Genomic DNA, 13564 nt, shown 5'->3' on the forward strand with positions numbered 1-13564 from the left:
AGGCGGCGGCCCGGGCGCTGCGCGGCCTCAGCTACCGCAGCCTGCGGCGGCGCGTGCGGCGGCTGCGGCGGCTCACCGCGCGCGAGGCGGCCGCTGCGGTGGCTTCGCTGCTCTGGGCGGCGGTGACGCGCGCTGCGGGCGCGGGCGCGGGCGCGGCGGCTGGCGCGCTGCGCCTGCTCTGGCGCTCGCTCTTCGGCGGCGGCCTCGTGGAGGGCGCCAAGAAGGTGACGGTGACCGAGCTCCTGGCCGGCATGCCCGACCCCACGGGCGACGAGGTGCACGGCGAGCAGACAGCCGGGCCCGGCGGCGACGCGGACGGCGAGGGCGCGGGCGAGGGCGCGGGCGATGAGGCGGAGGGCGCGGGCGACGAGGAGGTGGCGGCGCACGAGGCCGGCCCGGGAGGCGCCGACGGGGCTGTGGCCGTGGCGGACGGGGGCCCCTTCCGGCCCGAAGGGGCGGGCGGCCTCGGGGACATGGGTGACACGACGCCGGCGGAGCCGCCCACGCCCGAGGGCTCCCCCATCATCAAGAGGAAGCTGGGGGTGAGAGGGCCCGCGGGGTGGTGGGGGCTCTGGGGTTTTGGAGACCTTGGGCCTAAGAGGGAGGACCAGACTGGGAGGGAGACTCTGAGAGACAGAGAGAGGAGAGAGAGCCTGAGAGATAGGCCCGCAGAGACGAACCAGAGATCATAGACCAGGGAGGGAGAGACACACGGTGAAATGGACTCCGAGACGGAGACCTTGAAACAGGTAGTGCTTCTGGGAGAGATCAGGATATTTGCATAAAGAGAGAGGAAAGACCCTGAAACCTAGTTAGAGGGGAAAGGGGACCGGTAACTGGAACAGCCCGGGACAGGGTCAGGGACGCTGGGAGAGCCCCTCAGATATAAGCAGGTGGTTGTGAGGAATTAAGTAGCCCCCACCCTCAGGCCCTGAGTGCCCTCGGGCTGCGGTTGTCAAGGTGAAGGGAAGCCCTGGGGAATAAGACCTCCACCTGGAGTCAGCCTGACTCTGCACAGTGCTTTGGCAAGACGTTCCACCTCCCTGAGCCTCAGTTTCCCCTCTAAAATGAGACTCTCGTAATCCCTCCTCTGATGGGAGGAGAGGAAACAGATTGCCCTGGGGGAAATGACCAGATGGGGACCCAGAGAGGAACAGGCAGGCAGAGGTGCTCTGAGAGGCGCTTGGGGTGGCAGCTGGTCCCTGATGCTTGCTCTGCTTCCAGGTGGATGGAGAGGAAGAGGAGCTGCCTCCAGAACCCGAGCCAGAACCCGAACCCGAGCCTGAGAAAGCCGAGTGAGTGGCCTTGGAGTCCAAGGGGCCCAGCCCCTGTCATTGTCTCCCTCCTGGACCCAAAGCCTCCTGAGGTCATGCTGTGTCCTCAGCCTCACCCAGACCAGGCTGGGGCCCAAAAGGAGCCCCAGAAGGAGCCCAAAAGGCTCCTCTTTTGCCTCCAAGCCTTCCTATGGGCTGTTCTCTCTGCTTGGAGCACTTTCTCCCATGCTCATCTCAGTCTTCCTTCTCCTTCCCATTTGGGCTCACATGCCTCCTTCTCCAGGAAGCTTACCTTGACACACATACCTTGCCAACAAGTGGAAAATGTGTTTCTGGGGCTCCCACAACCCTCTTGAGCATCCCTCATCCAGCTCTGACCCCTCTGGGCTGCCACTGCCTGGTGACCAGTCTGTCACCCATGGAGGCAGCGACTCATCACTGTGTCTACAACACCATCCAGACCTGGGCCAAGCATGGGGTGGGCCCCCAGTGCACGGCTTTGAATGAATGAATGATTGAATGAATGGATGGATTGCCCGGGCACCTCCTCACTCTTTCTTTGTCCTGCCCTGCAGTGCTGAGAATGGGGAGAAGGAAGAAGTCCCTGAACCCCCACCAGAGCCCCCCAAGAAGACAGCACCTCCTCCACCCCCTCCAAAGAAGGAGGAGGCTGGAGGTGGGGGCTTGGAATTCTGGGGAGAACTGGAAGTACAGAGGGTGAAGTTCTTGGTGAGGACCCCGCAAGGTCTTGCTGGCACCTCCTCTTCCAGGGAGACCTCCCAGTGCCTTCACAGCACCTCTTTTCTGCACCCTGTCCTGGAGCTCACCTGTTGCAGGCTTAATGCTCAGAAGAAGCCAGGCTGGTGTGAGGGCACAGATGTCCCCAGACAGAGTCAGGACCTGGTCACAGGGCAGCATCTTAGGTGGCCTCCCACTTAGGTGGCCCCCCCACTTGGCCCCTGCTCAAGATCCTTATTCCAACCCCTATACCTTTGCTCCTCTGGGGCCCCCTGCCTCGGCTCTCCACCCCCACGTGCTAGCCAGAGTTAATCCAAGCGAGGACATGCTTCTGTTCCTCCCACCACGGCCTCTTTCTTGGCTCTCAGCCTTTGGGTCAGAGCCACCGCACTGGTCCCAGCCCCTCCTGTCCGAGGTTGTGGGGAGAACTCATGTCCTCATCCAACCCAGAAAGAAGGGAGAGAGTTTGGGAGGGCAGGGCTCAGGGCTCCACCTGTCCTGCCTCCTCTCCAGGCCCAGCCTGAGATGAGGGGCTGAAGGAAACCTGTTGGGGGGGAAAGGTGGTCCAGCGAGGATGCGTGGGAAGAATGAGGGACAGGAAGAATGATGAAGAGAGAAAGAGGGAGGGAGAGATGGACATACGTGTCATCTATCTGGGCTAAAGCCTCACACAGGAAGCAACATACCAGAGCAGTTGGGAGTATGGACTCTGGAAGTGAAGTGCCTGGTCTCAAACCTCAGGTCTGCCACTTCTTGGCTGTGTGACCTTGAGCAAGACCTCTCACCTCCCCGAGGCCCGGTGTCCTCATCTGTAGAATGGGCGGATCAGCTGTGCCCGCTTCGTGGCGGTGCAGTGAGAGCCGCACACATTCGTGTGTATAAAGCTCTTAGTGCACATCCTGGTATGCAGTAAGCACTCAATAACTGGGACGTTGTGAACCAGATTTTGGATTGTTGGGTGGATGATGGGACAGATTCTCCAGGGAAGAAGGTGGACTGTAAGCTCTTTCCCTTTCTTTCCTCATCTTAGAACTACCTCTCCCGGAACTTCTACACCCTGCGATTCCTTGCGCTCTTCTTGGCCTTTGCCATCAACTTCATCTTGCTGTTTTATAAGGTGCTGGTCACAAGGGGGCCAGAGGATAGGCGCTTATCTCTGCTGGGGGACAGGGCGGCTCGGCCACTACCAGGTTCCCAGGGCCCCTACCAGGTTCCCAGGGCCCCTTGGGACAAGGTGTTGGATTGGGGGTGCCTGGGAGGTTCTGGCTGGACGCCGGATCTTGGGACCCCCGCAGGAGCGTGTGTGGGTATCTGGGTGCATCTGGGACAGAGCAGGAAACCAGTGTGGGCTTCCATGCTCAGCTCTGCCACTCACCAGCCCTGGGTGCAGACCTTGGCCTCTGCGATGTGCACTGATTCAATGAAGCTTCTTTGCTTTTTCATAAGCTAAGGAGAAATCTGCGGGGAGGAGGAAATGGGCAGCTTATGGGATGGAAGGAAAGGGCTCAGAACCAGACCTCCTGAGAGACAAAAGGGCCCTTGGGTTCTTACCGGAGATCTAGATAACAGGACAGGTAGATAACAGTCTAGCTGGCTTCTGTGGGATCGAATCCCAGCTCCACCACCCACTGGCTGTATGATGTTAGGCAAGGGCCTTAACCTCATTGCCCCTCAGTTTCCTCATCTGTAAAATGGGACACTGGCAGTGTCTATCTCTGAGAGCTGTGGGGCTTACAAGAGGATTAGCACGTGTAAAGCACTTAGAACAGTACTTGGCATATAGAAAGTGCTGCATAAACATCAGCTATGTCTAATTTTAGCATTCGTGTTAATATTGGTGGTCAGTCTCTGCAAGGATCTGCTGCTAAGGAGAATCAGCTCCAACAGCTTCCTGTCAGTTCAATAGTCAGATTCCCAGGGCAGAGTCTGACCTGCTAGTCAGGGTTCCAGGCCCACCCCTCATCTTGATTGACAGTCTCACCGAAGTTGTATCTGCCTCCTGCCTCCCACCCCACCGCCACCCCCAGCCTCAGGAATGGAGGCTGTTAGGTGTGTTCATGGCTTCCGGGTGTGGCAGGCCCTGACCTGATCTCTGTCCCCTTCAGGTCTCAGACTCTCCGCCAGGGGAGGACGACGTGGAGGGCTCAGCAGCTGGGGACTTGTCAGGTGCAGGGTCTGGTGGCGGCTCTGGCTGGGGCTCGGGGGCCGGCGAGGAAGCGGAGGGTGATGAGGATGAGAACATGGTGTACTACTTCCTGGAGGAGAGCACCGGCTACATGGAGCCCGCCTTGCGCTGTCTGAGCCTGCTCCATACGCTGGTGGCCTTCCTCTGCATCATTGGCTACAACTGCCTCAAGGTGGGTCATGACGGCGGTTCTGGGGCAGGGAGGGGCTCATTGGATAGGGAGAGGTACTGGGCCACCGCGAGAGTCTAGGGCATGGGTGGGGCGATCTCCCATGGTGCTTGGGACAGAGGGAGCCTGGAACTGGAGTAAAGGCAGCGGGGACTGGGTACAAGATTGGGGTCTTCAGGAAGGACAGTATTCAAACCCAGAACTCATGTAGGTCACAGGTGAGAAGCCAGGGCCTGGGACCGTATTAATTTCTGGATCAAGAGGCAGACTTTGTCACAGTGACTATTATTTTCTGTATACTGATCAGCTGGCGAATGAAGGCTCGTGGGGGTCTGTGGGGTCTCGGATGTGACATGGGCACTAACAGGGGAGTGTGGATTCTGACATAACAATGCCTGAGGTTTGTGATGCCCCAGAGGCATGTTATGAGCGCTTCAGTTGGGTTCCAATGGGTCTGTCTGAACCAATCTTGATGCTTTACTGTTGGAGGAATAGAGTTCTTTTGACTTAGAACTTTTGCATATGCTGTTCCCTCTGCCTGGAATCCTTTCCCTCACTTCCAGCTCCTTTTGCCTGCCTCTGTTTTATTCATCCCCCCTCCCTTGGGGAAGCCCCAGCCTCCTTCAGGCACCATTTCTGGGCTCTCGTGACTTGCTCCCATCCCAGCCCTGACCCACCTGCCCACCTTTCCCCATGACTGCCCTGATTGCTCCGGGGAAGCTCCCTAGACGTGGGGTCTCACCCCGGTGCCAGCAAGATCTCCCACCTCTCACTGAGGCTGTGGCCTCCTCCTCCATGGCCTGATGCCTACCCCTGTGCCTCCCTGAACGATCCAGGTGCCCCTGGTGATCTTTAAACGGGAGAAGGAGCTGGCCCGAAAGCTGGAGTTTGACGGCCTCTACATCACAGAGCAGCCTGAGGATGACGACGTGAAGGGCCAATGGGACCGGCTGGTGCTCAACACACCGTAAGGCCCGGTCCCCCACCTGGGGGCGGGTGGAGAGCACAGAGCTGGGCTTCCACTCCAGGCCAGGCCTGGGCCTCAGAAGCCCGAGGTTCTGGTCACTGCCGGCCCTGACTCAGTTTCCCCAAGCCTCAGTCTTCCCCTCCGTAATATGGACAAATTTTCCACATACCTATGGGGGTGCTGGTGACACATGGAGATCCCCCGAAGCCAAACCCCAGAGATTCCGGTTCAGTGAGTCTGGGACGGGGCCCAGGAACCTGCATTTAAACCCTGCCCCAACGTGTGATTCTTACCCAGCTGTCATGAGTAGGCGATAGGAAATCACTTGGTTTTTAAATTGACCTCAGAGAGGGAACAAGGGTATGCGAGAGTGATGTGGTGGGACTCCAGACTCCCAAATTGCATTCCCAGCCCCCTCTGGCCCCAACCCCTCACCCCTGCCATGAAGTCCCATTTCATGTGTTCATACAGTGGGGCCATGTCATCTCTAGAATAAGAACACCAGGTCAGGTTCAAAGCCTGGGTTGGCCACACCCCAGCTGGGAATTCTCAGTCAAGTCACTTAGCCTCTCTATGCCTCCATTTCCGAATCTGTAAAAGGAGGGTAAATAATAGCACTGAGGTTCTTGTAATGAAAAAATGAATTTGTGTAGTTTCTGAGGCACAGTGAGTCCTGGATAAGTGTTGGAAGTTATTTTATTATGGGGTCCTGCCCAGGAGAGGTGGTTCAAGGAAGGGGAGAGAGAAACCACACCAGGGACATCCTATGCTCTCATTGTCACCATCAAAGGCACGTCTAACTTCTACACATTCAAGTGCACACGCTTCACAGAGTAAGGGAGAAACTTCTGTTTATTTTTTATTTATTTATTTATTTTTAAAAATATTATTTATTTATTTATTGGACAGACAGAGATCACAAGTAGGCAGAGAGAGAGAGAGAGAGAGAGGAGGAAGCAGGCTCCCTGCCGAGCAGAGAGCCTGATGCGGGGCTTGATCCTAGGACCCTGGGATCATGACCTGAGCTGAAGGCAGAGGCTTAACCCACTGAGCCACCCAGGCGCCCCTCTGTTTATTTTTTAAAGATTTTATTTCTTTAACTGAGAGGTGGGGAGGGGCAGAGGAAAAGGGAGAAGGACAAGCAGACTCCACACCGAGTGCAGAGCCTGATGCAGGGCTTGATCCCAGGCCCCCGAGATCATGACCTGAGCCAAAACCAAGAATTGGATGCTTAACCAACTGAGCCATGATGCGCCCTGGAAACATCTGTTTAAAGTTGTGTCTGCTCAAGACCTTGACCTCTAGATACCATTTCCCACAAAAAGGAACCAAGCTCCTCAGAGAAGCAGCAAATTTCAGGGCTGGGGTGGGGACATGCAGCCAGCCGGTTACCTTGTGTCACGGAGCAAGGATGTGCTCAGTGGAAAGTAGCATCCAGAAGGGGCTCCCACTGGACAGGTCGGGGCAGTCTGAGCCTCGGTAAGGAGAGGAAGTGCCACAGATCGAAACACATCAAATAGGTCTGAACTCATGGATTCATGATAACCCTCCACGCCCAAACCAACGAAACTCATTCCCCATCTTGGCAGGATTTTAGGGCATCAGCCTGTGAATATGAAAACTGGTAACTAATGGGCCAGAATCATCATCCAAAGAGCTTACACCAAACGGAGGGTAGTTTTGTCTCTTCTGCACCTCCCACCTCCGCATGCAAGCCTGCTGTCTCCCGTGGGCTCCACCAACATGGCGTTGGGGTCATGGTTGGCCTGGGGTAAACTTCCCCTGGCATGAGGTCTCTAGACCCCAACTCCTAGGAGGACACAGCCCTGCTGAGCAGGGTTCCCTGTGTGAAAAGCGTTGGAACTTCCGCCCACCCTGGCCTGGCTGGTGGCTTCTGGCCCTTCCCACCCTAATATCTCTGGGTCTCTCTCTTTTGGCAGGTCTTTCCCCAGCAATTACTGGGATAAGTTTGTCAAGCGGAAGGTGAGGACATGGATGGGGAGGTGGCAGGGCCTCCTGGGCGGGTTTTTTTTTTTATTTACCATTTTATTTATTTATTTGACAGACATAGATCACAAGTAGGCAGAGAGGCAGATAGAGGGAGAGGGGGAAGCAGACTCCCCGCTGAGCAGAGAGCCCAATGCGGGGCTTGATCCCAGGACCCTGAGATCATGACCTGAGCTGAAGGCAGTGGGCTTAACCCACTGAGCCATCCAGGCGCCCCAACCGGGTGGGGTCTCTTGCTGCCACCTGGATGTGCCTGCCCTGACAAGCAGTCACTTTATGTGCAACCCTGGGCAAAGGGTTTTGGCTACCTCAGTTTGCCCATCTGGAAATGGGCACAATAATCTCACCTCCCTCTGTGATGACATGATACGTGGAATGAATGCAGCAGAGTACCCGGCTCGGAATGAGGACCCAATAAGTATTAGTTAAGAGGGAGGAAGTGGGGGCTGCCTGGGTGGCTCAGTGGGTTAAGCCTCTGCCTTCAGCTCAGGTCCTGATCTCAGGGTTCTGGGATCGAGTCCCGCATCGGGCTCTCTGCTAGGCGGGGAGCCTGCCTCCTCCTCTCTCTCTCTCTCTACTTGTGATCTCTCTCTCTGTCAAATAAATAAAATCTTAAAAAAAAAAAAAAAGGAGGGAGGAAGTGAAGTGCACAGACTCCAGAGCTGGACTGTCTGCTGTTCTGCCCCTAGCTGTGATGGCCTTTCTGTGCCTCGGTTTCCCTCAGATTCAAAGTGGGGTCATCGTAAGAGGGCTGACCCCACAGGTGGTTGTGAAGATTACATGGGCTACTGCATGAGCAGTATCTGGCACCAAGGAAAATTAGATCCTTCGTTCACTCAACAAACATTTATTGAGCACCTGCTTTGTGCCCAGAATCGCTTTAGGCGGCTGGAATCCAGCTGTAAACACAACACTCAGGCTGTCAAGACAGATGCTGAGCACATTTATAGGGTTTACGTGGTGATAAGTGTTGTACAAGAAAAAAAAGTGAAGAGGGGAGTGTGTGTGTGTGTGTGTGTGTGTGTGTTGGCTGGGCGTAGGCAGGAAAGGACACACCAGTTAATGAAGTGAAAGGGTGACTTAGGTAGAAATCTGGGGGGAGTGTCTTAGGCAGGAGGAAGAGCCAACGCAAAGGCCCTGAGGTAGCAATGTGTCTGGTATATTTGAGGAGCTGAAAGGAGGTCTGTGTGTCTGTGTGGCTGGAGCAGAGTGAAGGACGGGAAGATAAGTTCACAGATGACAGAGACCCAATTATATAGGGTTTCTTGACTACTGATCTGATCATAGTAAATTATCCCTATGAATTTGGCTAATGAATCAACTGAAACTTTATCACTCTTGGACCCTCCCGCTGGGCATCTGAAGAAAGCTCTGGCCCTTCTCTCCAGAAAGATGCACCCCAATTTCTCACACAAAGTTCAGAGTGTCCCCAGCCTCACCCCATGTAGGTTGTGGCCCTCCCTGACTCCAGCCATGTCCCCACCGCCACACGCTCCCCTACGCAGGTCCTGGACAAGCATGGGGACATCTACGGGCGGGAGCGGATCGCTGAGCTGCTGGGCATGGATCTGGCCACACTGGAGATCACAGCCCACAATGAGCGAAAGCCTGAACCACCACCAGGACTGCTCACCTGGTGAGTTGGGAACTGGCCTATAGGGCCTGGGGTGGCCAGGGAAGGTGGCCAGGGTCTGAGCATCAGGCATCTGGCCATCCCTCTTCCTCCCGCCCTGCACAGGCTCATGTCCATTGATGTCAAGTACCAGATCTGGAAGTTTGGGGTCATCTTCACAGACAATGTGAGGAGGGGCCCATTGGTGGGGGAGGAACTACAGGAGAAGGGCCTTTGGGGGGCTGGAGCCTCCCGGAACCTTGAACCAGGGATTGACTCCTGAGCCCTTGTGCACCTCGGCCTGTAAAGCCCCATGCCCCCCTACCCAAGGCCCCTTGTCCCTTGGGTGCTCTTGAATTCTCAGACTGTCCTTCAGCAGAGGGTTCCCTCTGCCCTGGGGATGGCTTCTCACCCTGAGTGCTCCCGATCCTCCAAATACTCCCTAAGCTCTGACCCCCAGAGCACTCCCATTCCTCTCAAATGTTCCCATAGTGCTCCCTAACCCCCCAGATGCCCCTTGACCCTCATGAGCACTCCCTGACCCCCTGAGTGCTCCCCATGAGTCCCGCGCGCTCCCTAACCCCTGACCCTGTGTGCCCACAGTCTTTCCTGTATCTGGGCTGGTACATGGTGATGTCCCTCCTGGGACACTACAACAACTTCTTCTTCGCTGCCCACCTCCTGGACATTGCCATGGGGGTCAAGACGCTGCGAACCATCCTCTCCTCCGTCACCCATAATGGAAAGCAGGTGTATGGAGGACCTGACTTAGGGCTGTGAGCCTGGAGGGGATGAGCTGGTAGTCTGAGTAGGGGTGAATGAGGGGGCAGGGCTGGGTGGCTCCCATGAGGAGGGGTGAGGCTGGGTGGGCTGAGCCAGGGTGGGTGTGCATGGTGGGACCGGGGAGGGAGGGCCACACTGGCTGACAGTTGCAGGGGCGGGGTGGGGGGTGCCGGGGAAACTGGGCCTGGGGAGGGGCAGGCTGAGCATGGAGCTGACAGCACACCCACCCCCCACCCCCATGCGTCCCCAGCTGGTGATGACCGTGGGCCTCCTGGCGGTGGTTGTCTACCTCTACACCGTGGTGGCCTTCAACTTCTTCCGCAAGTTCTACAACAAGAGTGAGGATGAGGACGAGCCTGACATGAAGTGTGACGATATGATGACGGTGAGACCCTCCCCCCGGCACTCGAGGGCCCTTAGCGCTCCCGTCTGTCAAGGAGGTTAATAGGAGAACCTACCTCGCAGATTTACCGTGGGGGCCTTTGAACGGCGCCAGACACACAGTCAGTCCTCAGTAAGCGTTCATTGCCTTTGTCGTGTTATTTGAGCCTTTATTATTTTTTTTAAAGATTTTATGTATTTATTTGACAGAGATTTCAGGTAGGCAGAGAGGCAGGCAGAGAGAGGAAGGGAAGCAGGCTCCCTGCTGAGCAGAGAGCCCGATTTGGGGCTCGATCCTAAGACCCTGGGATCATGACCTGAGCCGAAGGCACAGGTCCCACTGAGCCACCCAGACGCCCCTATTTGAGCCTTTAAAGCTATTATTGTTGGAAAGGTGCTCACGCATCGTGCCCCTGTGGCTCACGAGCCGTGAGATCTGGGGTGGTCTGCCCACCCTCCTCATGCTCCGGTGTCCTCCCCATAAAATACGTGTGTCATAACAGTGCCTCCAGCCAACGGCTGATTGTAGGACTTCATGGAGCTCCCTCAAAAGTCTTACAATGGCGCCTGGTGTGTATTAAGTATTGTGTAGGTGTTAGCTACTCTCATCGTGATCTATGAAAGTTTCCCCCAGGGGCAGCTCTGTAGGTGGAGCGACTGACTATGTGGTTCTTGATCTCAGGGTTGTAAGTTCGAGCCCCAGGTTAGGTGTAGAGATTACAGAAAGAAAGAGAGAGAGAGAGAGAGAGAGAAAGAAAAGAAGGAAGAAAAGAAAGAAAGAAAATTTCACCCAAAGCATCAGCATGCCATGCTTGTTTATACGTTCTCTTTTATTCTGATAATGGTGGTCATGACCAGACTGAGCCACGCCTGTGGAAGCACGGGCTACGGTGGGGAAGAATGATCTCAGGGCTATTGCACAAGATGTCCTGTACTCTGGCGCCTTGCTCTCAGGACACAGTCCAGCCCCTCAGCGTGACATCTGAGGCCCCGCCAGACCTAGTCTTGCCACGCATAGCCCTGTTCCCACCACAGTCACCAGCCTGAACTCTTAACCGAGACACAGGGTTCTCTCACTTCCTGGGGACACAGAAAGAACAAGTGGAAAATCTTCCGCAAGTGTCAGGCGTACCGTGCCCCCTTCCTCGCTCAGCACCTTCTTGTAGCTCTCTAGTGCTATGTGATAAAATCAAATCCCTCCCCTTGGTTCACAACACCAGGGAAAAGCCAGCTTTACCTGAGTCTAACCACAGTCTCTCTTGCTTTTTGCTCCCTGGCTGCCTGTCCTCTTTCGGTTCCCCTAAGACCATGTGTTTCCTCCCACCCAAACCCTTAGCATCTGACATTCTCTCCTTCTTCCACCACAGGCCCCATGTCCACGCCCCTCTCTCACTTGACACGTCACCTTTCAACTTAAGTGCTGCCTCCTACAGGAAGCCCTCCCCAACCATCAGCTGGCCTCATTTCTCTCCCTGCTCTTGCTTACTGGAGCTCTACTTTCTAGCCTCACTGAACCTCTTTCAGTTCCTCCTGGGAGCACAATGTATTCTTTGCTCCCCAGAGGTGACGTAACACATGTGGTTTTCTCTGCCTGGAACACTTTCTCCCACCTAACACCTCCTTCAAGTTCCAGCTCTCACATGTCCCCTCTTTTAGGGAAGTCCAGCCTGATCACCCTGAGTCAGGCTTTCGAAGCTTCAAAGCTTCCTGTGCTCCCTCTGTTTCTCCCCTGATTGCCCTGTGCTTCCCCCACCCTGGCTCTGCCCCCTCTGCCTGTGTCCTCCCTATCACAGCCATGATCACTCTGGCCTGTCACTATCTGATGCCATGTTTGTGAGCCCTGGGAGGGCAGGGCCCAGAGCTGGCTCAGTCACTGCTGTGTCTGCCCGTCCGTCCCCTCAGTCCAGGGCCCTGGAGGTACTTGGAGAATGTCGGATGACAGAATGTATGACCAGTATGCTTGTCACCTCCCCCACAGTGTTACCTGTTTCACATGTATGTGGGTGTCCGAGCCGGTGGGGGCATCGGGGATGAGATTGAGGATCCAGCAGGCGATGAATATGAGCTATACCGAGTGGTCTTCGATATCACCTTCTTCTTCTTTGTCATCGTCATCCTGCTGGCCATCATCCAGGGTCAGTGCTGGTCAGGGTTGTGAGAGTGGGGAGTGTCTCCTTTAAGAGTGTAGTCGACCTGGACTCATATCCTGGCTCTGCCTCTTCCTACTGTGAGACTTTAGGCAAGTCACCTCTCTGGGCCTCAGTTTCTCCATCTGCAAATGAGAATATTAATGATCCTAACCTCACAGCGTTACTGTGAGAATTAATTCCTAGGTGTTTTGCTCATAATAAGTGCTCAGTAAACACTAGGTGTTATTATCTTCAGGAAGCAGAGATAAGATGAGGGAGATGGGGGGTGGGAGGCAAGGCTCAGAGGTAGGTAGCCCCAAGAGGGAGGAGTCTGGGCTGGGTCGGAGTTTGGGCACTGACTCGCACCTGCTGCACCTGCCGCGGTAGGTCTGATCATTGACGCTTTCGGCGAGCTCCGAGACCAACAAGAGCAAGTGAAGGAAGATATGGAGGTAGGTCGAGTCTGGGGGCGACCCAGAGGGAATCCGGACCCCCGGGGAGGAGGGCGTTGAATGGGCCAGGATTCTGACGTCCCCCTCCACCCATAGACCAAGTGCTTCATCTGCGGGATTGGCAGCGATTACTTTGATACGACACCGCACGGGTTCGAGACCCACACGCTAGAGGAGCACAACCTGGCCAATTACATGTGGGCACGGGGCGGTGGGCCAATCGGGGGGGGGGGGGGGGGGGCGTGGCCACTGACTGCAAGGGGCGTGGTACTGGGCATCGGCCAGTTAGATGTGGTATCGGGGTGGGTGGCTTCCCAGCCAGCCAATCAGGAGAAAGTTAGGGTAGTCCTGACCTATCTCCGCTGCCCTCCCGCCTCAGGTTTTTCCTGATGTATCTGATAAATAAGGACGAGACGGAACACACGGGCCAGGTAAGCGGGTGGTAATGGGAGGACTGCGGGCAGGGACATGGAGTTTTAATAAAAGGTCAAGCAGCAGGTGGCAGTAAGAAGCGCATGTCGGCATGAGCATTTGAAGATGTGACCAATTCTTCCCCGTGCTCCAACTCTAGGAGTCTTATGTCTGGAAGATGTACCAAGAGAGATGTTGGGATTTCTTCCCAGCTGGCGATTGTTTCCGCAAGCAGTATGAGGACCAGCTTAGTTGAGACCCCCAGCTGGCCCTTCACCTCCCCAACCTCAAGTGCCTTATTCTCATAAGTCCCTTAGCCCCTAAACCCTCCCCCGAAGGCAGCTGGGGGACGTGACCATGTACTGGAGAAGTAAAGTCTGTGCTATACCCCTGACATCACTGTGTTGGGTTCTTGACATTTTGGGGATGGTGGGTGGGTGGGCATCCAGGAATTCC

The 13564-nt window shown here is 55.7% G+C and overlaps 1 protein-coding gene across 1 annotated transcript in view; it reads left to right on the forward strand.

The window, feature by feature from the left end:
- The window catches only part of RYR1 (ryanodine receptor 1), a 110039-nt gene extending 96535 nt beyond the window's left edge, over positions 1–13504 (forward strand). The window contains 16 exon segments of the mRNA XM_032841976.1: positions 3–542; positions 1225–1295; positions 1850–2003; positions 3043–3129; positions 4118–4369; positions 5203–5333; positions 7274–7316; positions 8846–8976; positions 9079–9139; positions 9556–9702; positions 9986–10120; positions 12095–12251; positions 12633–12697; positions 12794–12894; positions 13077–13128; positions 13269–13504. Coding sequence (XP_032697867.1) covers positions 3–542; positions 1225–1295; positions 1850–2003; positions 3043–3129; positions 4118–4369; positions 5203–5333; positions 7274–7316; positions 8846–8976; positions 9079–9139; positions 9556–9702; positions 9986–10120; positions 12095–12251; positions 12633–12697; positions 12794–12894; positions 13077–13128; positions 13269–13364 — 2223 coding nt within the window. The 3' untranslated portion in view covers positions 13365–13504.
- The last annotated feature ends 60 nt before the right edge of the window (positions 13505–13564 follow it).

The sequence above is a fragment of the Lontra canadensis genome, unplaced genomic scaffold, assembly GCF_010015895.1.
Source record: "Lontra canadensis isolate GAN:19392208 unplaced genomic scaffold, GSC_riverotter_1.0 scaffold125, whole genome shotgun sequence".
Lineage (NCBI taxonomy): Eukaryota > Metazoa > Chordata > Mammalia > Carnivora > Mustelidae > Lontra > Lontra canadensis.